At 32.8% G+C, this 14364-nt stretch overlaps 1 protein-coding gene across 1 annotated transcript in view; it reads left to right on the top strand.

Moving 5' to 3' along the window:
• The window catches only part of LOC134856971 (CD9 antigen-like), a 64207-nt gene that overhangs the window by 11790 nt on the left and 38053 nt on the right, over positions 1-14364 (top strand). The window contains exons 2-4 of the mRNA XM_063873282.1: positions 9506-9712; positions 13263-13337; positions 14133-14229. Of these exons, the coding sequence (XP_063729352.1) occupies positions 9506-9712; positions 13263-13337; positions 14133-14229 (379 nt within the window). The remainder of the gene's footprint in view (positions 1-9505; positions 9713-13262; positions 13338-14132; positions 14230-14364) is intronic.

Genomic DNA, 14364 nt, shown 5'->3' with positions numbered 1-14364 from the left:
TCTGTACCATTGTCTGTAACTAGGATTTCGGGTAATCCGAATTTGGCTATCCAATAATCATAAAGTGTTGTGTAAGCATAGTAAGCATTACAATGTGGTACTGGGTTGAGTGCTACATAATGTGTGAATGCATCAACAATGACCATAATGTAGGAGTTTCCTTCTGAGGATGGTGAGATTGGTCCTTTTGTGTCGAATGAAATGCGATGGTTAGAATATAAACTTTGTCCTTTAAAATCTTGTTTCTGTGCTATTTGTTTTTGATTTGGATACGGTTTGTTCAATTGACATATTATACAATCATTGCATAATACTTTGATCCAAATTGGTGCATTTGGGAAATAAAAATTTTGTGTAAAATTCGAGTATGTTTTTTCTGATCCGGAGTGTCCCTTTGTATTTTGTGTATGGGAGATGTTAAAAGCTATTAGTATCATACTTAAAGGTAGACAGGGAACTTTAGAATCATTTAATTGATATTGTAAAAGATTTGTATTTTCATTAATAGTTGTGTTGTTAATTTTTCTGAAATATCGGAGGAGTGTTTTGTTTCCTAAAATTGTGGTATCAGCTTTTACGGGCTTAGTTTTGTATTTGTGCCATGATTTTAGTTGTCTAATTACTGGATCAAGATTTTGATACCGTTTTAAGAGTTCAAGTGTAGTTTTATCTGTTGGGGGGAGAAAAATATTGTCAATTTCTTGTTTTGATAGGGGAATTGTGTCAAGTGGGTCATGGAGGTGAAAAACTTGATTTATTGTGTATTTTGAATCGTTTGTTTGTGGTCCTGATAAGTTTATTTTATCGGTCAAAATTTCTTTTTCAATTAGTGGAAAAAAATCTTTTTTATGCGAGTGTTGTTTTATTCTCTTTTGTTGAGTATTCTTTTTTACCCATTGTGAGTATGGAATTGGTGTAAAAGTTGATGTTTCTAGTAAATCAACTTCATAGTGATTATTTTGGCAATCTAAGTAGAGTGGAAAAGGTTGTAGATTATTTATTTGTGATTGATCAATGTCAGTTTTTACTGCGTATTTGCATTCTAATCGGGGTGATGTTTCATTTTTTGCGAGATAGAATTTAATATTTTGTGGTATTTCAACTGTAGTTTTTCGTGTAAGTAGTTCAGGTGGCGTATTTCTACTTAATGTATCTGGTAATGCAAGGTTTTTTCCTGCTGTCCAAACTATATGTAAGTTTGGGAATTTCATTAGAATTAATTGAAATCTATAAACTCTATGATTGAAATTTGATTTTTGTGTAAAGAGAAAAATATTTGGTTTGTGATCTGTAAATAGAACTGTTGGGTGTTTTGATCCAAGTATCAGAAATTCATATTCTGTAAGTGTATAAATTATAGCTGTACATTCTCTCATTAGAGTTGAGAGTCGTAGCTCTGCTTGTGTAAGTAATCGTAAATTTGCTGATATAAAATTCATTTTATTTGTTCCATTATGTGATTGTAGCAATGCTGCGCCAATGCCAAAACTTGAAGCATCGCACATTGCATAGAATGGTTGATCTGGATCTGGAATTGTGTTTGAAATTTGTTCTGTTAAAAGCTTTTTAATTTCTTCAAATCGTGTTTGATGTTCAGTGGTCCATTCAAAATTATTTTGTTGTCTGAGGATGTTATAGAAACGTCTTAAGTATAATTGCATTTTGTAAACATATTTACTTAAGAAATTCAACATTCCAAGGAATTCTTGGATTTTCTTTTTATTTGTAGGTGGTTGAAGTTTTTGGATTGCATCAATGCGTGATTTTATGGAGTAATAGTGTTTCGTTCAATATTATGTCCTAAAAATTTAACGCGTATTAGAAAGAAGTGTGATTTATCGGGGGCTGCTTTCAAATTTTTGTTTTGCAGTATTTTATGATATTGTTCTAAAACTATAAACATTTCGTCTTTTGTTTGTGATTGCATAAAAACATCCTCTAAATAGGTGATTGCATTTTTCTTGAGTATTAATGGTCTAAAAATTTTACTCATGAAAGCTGAAAAAGCTGCTGGTCCTATGGATATTCCATAGAATAAGCAATTAAATTCATATTGTTGATTTCCAATAACAAATTGTGTTAAACGTCGTGATTGTTCGTCTAGTGGCATTTGATTATAAGCACTATTCATATCTGCGGTTGTGAAGTATTTACCATTTATCTTTGTTAAGATAACTTGTATTGGTTCAATAGGCCAATTGCATTTTGATTCGTCAATTAGTGAATTGAGGTATCTAGCGTCTAAAACTATTTTTAGTGATTCACCTTTTGCTAGAATGATAACAGGGTTAATGAATGTGTTTCCTTTTGGTTTTGTTTTTTTTCTTATTTACTGGTGAGATAATTTCGTATTGTTCTAAAATATCAAGTAATCTATTTACCTTATCGTGTAAATGAATCGGTACTTTACTTGCTCTTTGTTTTTTGAAAACTGCGTCAGGTTTTAATGGGAGGTGTAGTGATGAATTGATTTTTCCAACGTCAAATTTTGATGTTGCGTAGACTGTTGCAAATTTTAACAGTTGTTTTGCTAATTTATCAAATTCATCTGGTGTGATTTGTGAGTGTTGAAAATTGAACATTGTTAAAAATTTTTGTTGTTCTTTTGTGTAATTTGTTATTTTGAATGTCGGTTTAAAATATGGTGTTTTTGTGAAATAATCTTTTTTTCTTTTTTCATTACTTATTATATTATTTATGGATAATTCTTCGTCAAGAATTGTTGATTGGCAAACATCTAATAGTTGTAATATATTATTTACTCGATAGGCTACTTCAATTATAGGTGAAATTGTAGCATTTGTTTCGCAATATCCTAAAAGTCCTAAGGGTAATGTTATTTGATATGGTGTATAGTTATACACATGTAATGAAATAATACCGGAATTCGTATTTTTTGAGTATTTTATAGATGAGATTGTTATTTTGAAAAATTTGTGAATAGGTTTTAATTCGAAGTCTGACATGAAAAGTTGTTTTTTGTTTTGACTTTTGTCATACTGATGAACTTGTTTTATTGAAAAATTATAATTATTTCCTGATAGTGGTTTCAGGTGTTTCCGTTTTTGATTATAAATGGGGTAAAATTTCGAGAAAAATGGTGGTTGTTTGTTTAATCTTTGGAAGAATGTTAAGGCTGTGTTTTTTGTTTTTGTATATTTGTCTTTGATATGGATTTTACTATTTAAGATGTTTATTGTTGGTATATTTTTAGTAATAATTGGTATGCCAATGATATTGTGCTTAATATCAGTAATATGAAATGTTTGTTTAAATGGCTTGTTCAGAATCTTGTTTTGTTCCATTGTTCTTGTGGGAACAAGGAATAGTTGGATTTTTCCATAGTTAACTAATGTTGATCCTTGTGCTGTTGCCAATTTACTAGATGTTTCAAGAGGTGTTAAATTTGGGTGTAGCGTTTTAATTTCATTCCATTTGGGAATATTAATTATATTTGATTCTGCTCCTGAGTCGATTAAAAATTCAATTTCAAGATCGGGTGGTTGAAATTCTTTACTTCTTGGACTCTCTAAGAGAAACGGAATTGTCCAAATTTTTTCTCTTGCTTGTTCTTTTTGTTTATTTTGATAAATATTTTTTGTGTTTGAGCATTGCATTTCATCTTTTTTATCAGGTTTAATTACCGTGTTTATTTCGTTTTCTTCTTGTGTAGTTTGTGTATTATTATTAATAGGTCCAATGTAGTAATTATGAAGAAGTTCCAATTGATTTTCATCGTTTTCGACTGTTATCATATTTACAGAGATAGTATTATCTGTATCACTCTCAGTATCTGATGATTCACAATTAATGTGATTTATTTGTAGTTCATTACTTCCTGTGTCATCAATACCTGGGGGGACTGAAGTTGTTTCTTCATTTGTTTGCACTTGATTAATGTGTCTTTGAGGTTTTGGTGTGTTACTTCTCTATCGATGTTTAGAATCGGGATAACGGTTATTATTCCTATGTGGTGACTGGGAATAATTTCTGTATCGATTATTGTAACTTGAGTTTCGATTTTGTGAAATATTTCGTGATATAATTTGATAGTTATCATTTGATGTGTAATAATTCGATCTGTCATATGAGTTATTCCTTGATCTATTGTTTGAATAGTTCTGATTTCGATTGTTTGAATAACTTCTATTCCTACTGTGTGAATAGTTTCTATTTCTGTTGTATGATGAGTTTCGTGATCTATTATTGGAATAGTGCCTATTCCTTGGGTTTGAATGGGAACTGGATGCAGAAACAAATTCTGTTGTGTTTGAATTCGATCGTGAATAGTTATTTTGGTTATTTTGGCTATTCGATCGGCTATGTCTATTTTGTGAGAAACTTCGTAAATTTCTTTGTTCGGGCGATCTACCTCTATAACTTGAGTTATATGGTGATTGATTTCTTGAGTAATTTGATTTACTTGGAAGTGGTTTTCCTGAACTATTATTGCTATATGTATTTTTGTTTGGTAGATTTTGATCTTTTTTCATGTATTGATAGAATGATTTATTTGGTTCTTTGTGCTTTTGAGTTTTATTCTGATTGTCTTGTTGTCTTTGTCTACATTCGGCGATACTGTGTCCGTATCGTCGGCAGTAATTACACCATTTTTTGAAAGATGGTTTGCCTTTAAAATTTGGGTTATTTTCATAGATGTTTAGTATTTCAGTGATTTTTTCAATCAGGTCTGTGTCTGAGTCTTGTATATTATTTATATGTGTAGTATTTGTTTCAATTCGATTAACATATTGTAGTTTTAGATTTTCTGTTTCTTCGAGTTTCATTGTGATTTCTGCTTGTTCTAATTTATCTACTAATTTTCTAAAATCTAAATCTGGTTCTCGAATTGAGGAAGGATGAGATGCTCTCTTTTTTATAGCTATTTTCCTTAATTGAGGTGTTAGGGTCATCATTAAAATTTCTGTCATTTTTGTGTTTTTGTAATCATGTGTATTGAGTGAATATGCTTTTCGTTCTAGTGTTTCGATACGTACTGCTAATTGTTTAATTGTTTCATGTGGTAATCTGCGTATTTCGTTGCATAAAACTCTTTGATGTTGTTTGTTTCTTTCAGAATTAAACATTTTTGAAAATTCTTGTGTAAATCTTTTCCAATCTGATTTTATTTCTATGGGTAATACTGAAAATCATTTTTTGAGCTGCTCCATCAAGTGTTGTTTATATTAACGCTGTGCGTCTATGTATCCAATTTTGATGGAGTAGTGTAACAATTGGTTCGGGTCCTATATTTAAAATTAAATTTGCTGTTACTGCATTTAAATAATCTTCTACAGAATATTCAGGGTCTATTCCTGTGAATACCCTTAATGGTTTATTCGATGTTATTGACGATCCACCCATGAGGTATAGATTCATAGTCATCTGTAGTGATTCTGCGGCATTTGGCATTTGTGAAAAGTTTGAAAGTTGATTTTTTGTTATTTCGTGTTGCTGGAGGTAATATGGAAGCGGTATTTCATTTTGCATTTGAGTTGGTTGATAAGAATGCATAGTCATTGGTTTTTGTGGCTGTATTGGTTGAAAATATTGTGTGTTAAATGGGTTTTGTACATGCATTTGTTGTGGATTTTGTATATCTGTTGGATTTTGTAGGTAAATTTTTATATTTTGAGATGGTTGAGACTGTCGCGGTCTTCGTGTGCGATATTCTTTAGTATATGGTGCAAAAATATCTGGTTGATAGTAATCATCATCATCAGATGATAGGTAATTTGTGTTATAAGGTGTTTGTTGTTTATTTTTGTTTTGTTGAAAAAATGGGTAGTTTTCATTATAATCCTGTTGAGGGTGTGGATTATCTGGAAAATTTACTGAATTGATCGATGTATTTGGGAGATTCCAATAATGGGAACATACGTGATTTAAATTTTGCGTATTTTTTCGGGGGGGTTTATTTGTTTTTTGTTGGGGTGCATAATTATAATTGTGTTCTGCAAAATTGTTTCTTGTGAACGTTTTTCGTGTTTTTGACGGTTTTGTCATTGGTCTATACGTCTGATAGTCGATATGTGAGTGTTTTGGAGCAACCGAAAGTTTAACGGTCGATTGTAAGGTTACCTGTGTTAGTGATGTATTCGGAATTTTTGGTGTTGTGAGGTTTGGACGTATTGGTGAAATACTTTTTTGTGTAGTTGTTACTGTTGTTTTGACTACTTCTTCATTTATGAAGTGTGATGGTGTTTGAATATCTTGCTGCGTAAGATTTCTAGTTCCATTGAGATTTTCATTATGTATGACTGTTGAATTTAAGCTGTTATTTTGTGTATCACGTAAAAATGTATTATAATTTAATGGTGTTGCGTCAATCGTTAATGGTATTACTTTTATATAATCTCTGTGAAAAGATTTTGTACTTATCGCTTGACTCGAGATATCTTGTGGAATATTTATAAAAACTGGATGAGACCATTCAGGGTCCCAAACGTAATCTGATTGTTCTGCAATGACAGTGTCGTCATTGGTACTTTGGGGTCTGAAAATTTTTCTTGCTTGTGAAATTAAATCTAGGTTGTGGGAAAAATAATCTATTATAAACCATGCTAAATTTTTTTGCAAATCATGTTTAGTGTTTTGTGAGACATCATTATTGGTGAAATTTTTGCGGATTATATGTAAAAATGTTGAAAATTTTGTGATTTCTTTTCTCACTTTTGTATGTTTGGATGTTTCGGTTGGTGACGTGCTTTGAACTTCTGTTTTTTCTAATATAGATATACAACTATATATTATTGCAAAAACTTCGTTAGTGAATATGGAGTTTGCTCTTTGTGAATTATGATTTGTATGCTTTTGATATATTCTATGAATACTTTTGAAAATTCTAAATCTATATCGTCTGTTTGAATTAAATATTTGTTATGAGCTGTTCGTGGTGTGCTGAATTCTATGGTGTAGATTCCGTATTGTTGTGTTAGGTTACATATGTCTTTCAGATAATGTTCTATAATTTGTCTTTTAATTTTTACATCCGGGAATTCTGCTTTGCATGGACTGATTCCTGGTTCAAACAAATTTACGAGTAAGTTTTTACAAAATCGTGTTTGTCCTCTATCATGGAGTGAATCTATAAGAAAGGGAAAAACTGCTTCTTCATCTGGACTTTCGTCACTTCGAGTGTGGCTCATTTTTTCGTTTGATGACTGTTAATAGATAATTATCAATATGTCTAATTGGTTGATTCCAATTATAAAGGTGTACTGGTTTGTGTTTATATTGCTTTTTGATTCTTCTTTTTCCTCTTTTTGATGAGTTTGAAGTTGTTTCTGAATCGGAAAAATATAATTGGTCATGAATGGGGCAATTTTTATTTACTGATTCCTTTAATTTGTATAGTTCGTCTAAACTGCTGGCTTCTGATTCGGAAAATGCGTTTCTATTTTTTGAAAATCTTTTTCGGGTGATTTGTCTTTGTTTGCTTATAATTTTTCTTTTTATTGTTTGTCGTTTTGTTCGAATGTATCCAACTGTTTGTGTATGTGGGATTATTACAAGATCGTTTTTTTGGTTGTCGATTTCACAATTGTGTAAAACGATTGTTTGTTTAATTCCTAAATTTTTGATTGACATAAGGTTTAGGATGAGGGATGCAAGAAGTTATTAGTGATTTTAATTTCCTTTAATTTAATTTTAACCAAGGTCTTTTTGTTCAGGGTTGGAGAGAAAAGTATATCGATTCCGGAGAATCATTTTTTTTCTCGTGGCTAGTCAAAGTTAAGGTGTTAACTTACTTAATCTTACTTAGGGGTAGTGATTGTGTTCAAGAGTTGGAGAATAGTAAATCGATCCACAAGGTTCAGGTATAATTAGAACGCAAGTAGTTCGTTAGATACTATTTTAAACTTACTAAGTCTAAGATCTATCCTGGGTCTGGTAAGAGTAGGGTTCAAGTTAAGGATGAATAACCGAAGTTCTTCACTGTTTAGCCTAACTTGAATGGTTAGTGTTATTAAAAATTTCCATTAGTCCTGGGTCTTTTGAAAAGGTTGGGTAGTGAATCGACGTTTGAGGTCGTTAGACACTTGATAAGTGGGTGGGGGAGAACAAAAGTGTTCTTTTTGATCCAAGGATAAGCCTTGATGATCAGAATTAAAAATTAATGAGATAGAAATTTTATTAAGATCCAAGGATAAGCCTTGATGATCTGGTTTAAAATTAAGTAAATTGAAGTTTAAAATGGTTTAAATTTATTTGATATAAAGTTTTAGTTTTTTTGATTTTAGTTACCTTATGATTGCTGTTATGTTTAGGTGATGAAGCTAGAACAACAGGATGATTTATATATACTAACAATTTATTGTCATGCTACTAATTTTTATTTTTATTTTCAATAAATATTTTTCAAATAAATATGATTTATATAATACTGCAGAAGTTGAGAAAACGACTGGAGATCTTTTTATCAATCGTTATGGTACATTAGTAATTTATTTAGCACCTGAAATAATCATGAAGGTTTACTTCAAAATTTTATGTTTGCAAATGAAAATCTAAATTCATTGCTAATAAGATTCTAAATATAAAAGTTTGTGTTGGCTTTTGCCGTACAACCATGAAACTAAATAGTAAGTTTCTATGTAGTCGTATGTCGTCTCTCGTCCGAGGTCTTTTTCCAATACCGGGTAGTTCTAGTATTATGCGGAATAACGGCTCTGATCTATTGAGTCGTAGAGACATTTCAATTAAGTTATTATCATATAACATTTTGAAAAGGTTTTGTCTATTTTCTAATCTATATTTGGTTAATTCTAAGCTATTAAGGTCTTATTCGAGACTTATGGTCGCACCAGATGGGTTAGGTCCTTGAGGTTAACTCATAGAGTAATTTCGGATAGGGTACACCGTCTGCTCGTCACGCTATCTTATTTTCGGCCGGATAGATTCGTGCAACTTCTTAGTCTAATACCGATCCTACTCTTACTCTTATATCTACTAGTCTCAGGGTGTTTAACTAGTCTCTGCTAGGCTCAATAGATCTAGAGTATACTGGCTTATTGCGGCGGCTGAATTTCTCTTGGAGAGGCAACTAATTTCTAAGTTAAATTCAAATCTCTCTGGTGCTGAAATTACAGGTAATTTCAGCACTTACAAATAAGTGGGTTGTTAGTTGGATGGATTATGATTGGTTAATATTAAATATTTTACAGTGGTAAAATATCTAATTTATCCAATAATAAAATGTAGTTTAGATCAGATTCCACATTTTTGCTTCTTTTTTTATCCTTAGATTTTTTATCCTGCGTGGAAAGTTAGTTAACCTTGTAAACTAGCCGGTGGGACTTTAATGGGAAACGACTATTGTTCAAATACATTCAATGCAAAACATTTTTGAAATTATTTTTGTCATAATCTACGAATCTGAACGAAGAGCATTTTCAGAAAATAATGCTCATTTGATGTTCGAACTTAAAACGAATTTTAAGTTCGAACAATGGCGGTGTGTCATAAACTTTTAACTAATCTGAGGAAATCGTGCTCATTTCAGGCATGTGGCCTTGTAGTGATTGCATCAACCGTCTACTCGCTCGGAGGTTGGGAGCAGCTGCGGGAAGTAGATTTCTTCCCCAATAACTTCTCCTCCATCTCCTACAGGACCAGTGTGCTCCTCTTCCTGTCGGGTCTCCTTCTATCACTTCTGGGGGGATTAGGATGTTTCGGATCTTGCAACGACAGTCCACATGTATTCTATTCGGTATGTGTTCACTCATATTAAATCAATTTTCATTTTTACACTAGCAAAGCTTGTGTTATAGTATGAACTATCTTTTTTCCAACCTGAGTCGCAAATGGGGTTTAGGAACTTAAACGACAAGCAAATTAGACGACCAGAAAATAACGGAATTTAGACAAGAAAAAGCGTTTTTTATGTTCTGGGTCGGTTGCGGAAATCTTAACTCCCGGACAAAAAATCCGTTGGCTGCACAGGGTTTTCAGACGCGGACAAATTCTGATACCGTATCTTGGTCGCGACGGTCGAAAATTAGTTGCGCACTGAGTCTGGAAATAGCGTATTGCGGTCGCGATGGTCGAAAAATACGTCGCCGCATGGTCAAAAAAAATTTACGGAAGTCGGAAAATTAATCGCAGCATGGTCGGAAAAAAAGTCGCGGCAGTCGAAAAATTAGTCGCGGCAGTCGAAAAATTAGTCGCGGCATGGTTGAAAAATTAGTCGCGGTATGCTTGAAAAATTAGTCGCGGCAGACATAAAAGTGTTCGCGGTTGTCGAAAAATTGGTCGCGGTGGTCAAAAAGTTATTCCCGGCCTAGTCGAAAACTTTCTTGGCACGGTCGAAAACTTAGTTGCGGCGGTCGAAAACTTAGTCGCGGCATGTTTGAAAAATTAGTTACGGCTGTCGAAAATTTAGTCCTTTCATGGCTGAAAAATTAGTCGCGTCCTGGTCGAAAAGTTTGTAGCGGCATTATAAAAAAAATTAGCTATCGGAAAATTAGCGGACCTCAAAATTTAAAGATTAGTCATCAAATAAACAGAAACATTAGAAGACAAACAGCAAGCGTTTACTTTAAACCTAAAGCTATTTTGCTTTCATTTAATTTTCATCGGGTATTTTGCTTGCAAAGCTGTAAAACAAATCCAAATAGCATAAAAATCCAATATATATATATATGTATTTTTAATTTGGAGTTAGCTAGACCAGCGTATTTTCTGATCATTGACAGTATCGCCACGAGAAACCCTTTTAATGGAAACTCAATATCAACTATAAGCATTTTTTGGGGCTATGAAAAAATAGCAACCAAACTCGAAACGCTAAAAAAACAATCGATTCAAATAAACGATATTTCGAGTAACTAATCATTATTAAAAAACAAATAAACGGAACGACAAACAGCAAGCACTAACTTTGGAGCTAAAGTTGTGTTGATTTTATTTAAAGCCGCTCCCCCTCAGCTTGAGTGCATACTCGCACTGAGAAATCGCGTGGAATTCAATTGTTATAGAAATTTATTGCTTTCCAATCTCAATTTCCTAAGTTGCCCAGGCTAGCGAGCATCATCGTTTAAAATTTGTTTTAGAAACCTCATATTAAAAAAATTCTACCACAAAACACCAGCGGATTTGGGGGAGGGGGGGGGGGGGGTTGGACATCCCTTTTTTTTTACTAATTTGAGGTTTTAATTTTTGGCTCACGGACACTAACTTTTTTCAATGGGCGCCTTCGGCGCCAATTTTTACTATTTTTGAAGGGGAAGCAAGCGCGCCAAAAATACGCAATTTTTTGGTCTTCATTTTCCAAAAAGTGTCTAAAATGCCTTTTTGTCCTGTTTTTTTTCAAAATTTTGCTTGCGGCGCAGACAATTTTGTCATAATAGGTTTTTGTTAGTGATTGGTAAGAGCTCAGAAAAAAATTTGGTCTGCATAAAAAGGTTGAGAAATGTAGAAAATTGTTTTGATAATGCGCCCCCTCGAGAGTATTCTAAATCCGCCCCTGTCACGACAAAACAATTCCATAAAGATTCATATTAGCTGAAAGATTCCCGCAGTAGTTCAAAAAATCTCTTTTCTAAATAAATCATGGAACTTAAACAATGTGCTGATATATTGGTAGCTAAACAACTAAAAATGTTGCGCCTCATGATTTAAATCTAATCAAGAAGAAATGAAAAAACAAGAACGCTATAAGTTCGAATTGATTTAAAAAGTATTAAAATTAAAACCATTTTCCCATTTTCAGCATAAATAAACGTCTACGAAAGACATAAAAGACTGCTCGTATCAGGGCAAAGCCTTGAATGTTCTGACTGCTCTTTAATTGATCTCGAATAACTTTTGGTAAAAAAAATATTGGCAACACTAAGAATATTCGGCTGATAGTATCAAATTAAAATTGTTAAAATTTGAGTCGTTTCATGGAATTAGTAAAACCAATTAGCTGCATCAATTCAATGTGAAACGATTTGGTAGAGCGAGATACTTCGCAATGTGTAAAGTATAAAACTAGCTCTTATACATACTCATAGCAAGTTGAAATAGCGGTGTATGCACCCGGCTGAAGAGATTGATCCGCGATTGAGCAAAGTTTTATAAAATTCGTCTGATTAAGAAAACCACCCGAGCATATATATTCCAAAATTCGGCCGCGAAAGTCTGGACATGGGTCGCAAGAGTCTGGCCACAGACTTTCCAGACTTTTACAACTTTAATTCCAGACTTATGCCATAAGATTCTTCAACTTAGTTGAACGAGTCCTGCGGTAGGTGAAAAACATTCGGTTAAAATCAATTGAAATGGATTTTTTTGTGCATAGCAAATAAATTAGAAACTGGGATAAAAACAGTCAAATATAATCGGTTTTAACTGTATAGAAAATAGATGGATTAATAATAGATTAAAATCGCATAAAATGTATTATAATGATTATTATTTGTTTTGAAAGAGAGAGAGAGAGAGAGAGAGAGAGAGAGAGAGAGACAGAGAGAGAGTTTTGTTACGATTAATAATTAATTAAAATAGATGTTGTCTCAAGTAAAAAGTATGATTGGTCTTAAAATCATAATATAAACAGTTATTCACGCTGAAAACTGGATGTGGGTCGTATTTTAAATCAAAATTTTTGGGAAACATGTTACAAGACGTGTTCAAGACGCCATCAGCTCATTTTTCTCCAGAAACGAAAAATTTAAATGGTCGGTACAACAAAATTTAAGCTAAAGCTTCGTCCAGCTACGTCGTTTCAATAGTGTCACACGGATCTTGTGTCTAGAGACACAGTTAACCGAGCTAAAGGTAGAATAAAAAATTTACAAGAGAAAGTTGAAAATGGATACTATCTAATGCATTTTGGCAGTACAAAGAGAGAGTTTTTTAGGAATTACTATCCCTCTCTGTCTATCATAAATTACACGACAATATTTAATGACCCGATTAACACAAAAAACGCCACACAATTGGAAACGAACAAGTTTTTAGGCGAAAACATCTATCTTGATAAATTATTTGAAACAATCAAAACGGAATGATTTGGTTGTATTTTGAAAATTTATTATAATCGACCATTTTCCTCTAATAAAAATCAAGTGCGAGTTTTGGCGCCAAAAGCATTTTTTCAAAAAAATTAGCGTTCATCAGTCAAAAAAGATGTCGATTAGAGGACAGCACTCAATTCTTCGATGTTTATCAATTGATCGTCCGCTTTAGGGAAAATATTTATTGCATGCTTCCGTAGAAGGGCAGTTAAATTGATTTCTACTCAGTCGTGATGTCTAAAATTGATCTATTTTCAGTACTCGGCTGTTTTGGTTGTTCTTTTCGCCGTGGAAGCAGGAGCTCTCTTTTACCTCAACAACGACTATAATAGAGTAAGCCAGTTAACAGTATGTAACATAGCAGACAGATCAAAAATCTGATATGAAAATTGTTAACTCAACAGAAGTAATTAAATAGTTTCCTCGTTCGAGTTTGTCTAAAACGGTTTTTAGGACAACAAATCAGCAAGAAAAAATTGATCTGGGTTTTTAAGAAAGCCTGAAATTTTGCCTTTTTTGAATTTTTCAAATCCTCAAGAAATAGTAATTTTTTTATATTAACGCCAAGTCAATGGCGCTACTACAAACTTTTTGAGGCTGGTCGGATAATAGAGTAAAATAATGTCAAAGGGCGAATTCTTTGGGCATTCATTTTGCCAATTTCTATCACCTTCCACTTTTGCCCCAAAATCATTCTTTCATGAGCAGTCACCGAGTCAAGATTTTCTTCTGACCATAAATGAACCAATTTTTCTTGGCAATGTTCTTGGCTGGTGAGGGGCCAAATTTCAGGGGAGAGGTTCAGGGGAGAGGTTTAGAGTTGGGTTGTTTATGCTATCACGCAAAATAAGAAACCACTAAAAAACAACTAAACCGTTTTAAAACAAAAAAGTCATACTAAAATTTTAACAGTCGTAATGAAGATTGATTTTCAAAAACACTATTTCGAAATTGGTGAGAAAATTTCAAGACAAGCCGTGACAGCTGTTTTTGCTTTTTTCAGAAAAAAAATTGTGCAGGACCGTTCAGTGCTGTTGGTATAAAATGTTTCAGTACTACGCGCCAACATTACGAGTTAAAAAACATTCAAAAAAGGATGTCTTGAGAGAGGGTTTTTTTTTGTTTCAGTCTTCCGAGGTGATGTCGATGGTTTTGGACAACAATTTGAGGGCTTACTTTGAGGACAAACCAACAAAAGAAAGTTGGGGACTTTATACAAAACAAGGTATACATTTTTTTTATAATACGCAAAACAAAAAAGCTCGCTAATAACCTACACAAATGTTTAGAACAAAACGCCAATACTGTAGGGACAATACTATTTATGTTGTTAATAATATGCTTGGGTTGACAAAAAATT

This window comes from Symsagittifera roscoffensis, chromosome 1 (genome assembly GCF_963678635.1).
Source record: "Symsagittifera roscoffensis chromosome 1, txSymRosc1.1, whole genome shotgun sequence".
Classification (NCBI taxonomy): Eukaryota; Metazoa; Xenacoelomorpha; order Acoela; family Convolutidae; genus Symsagittifera; species Symsagittifera roscoffensis.
The sequence above is the reverse complement of the archived record's forward strand: the minus strand, read 5'-3'. Positions and strand labels throughout refer to the sequence as shown.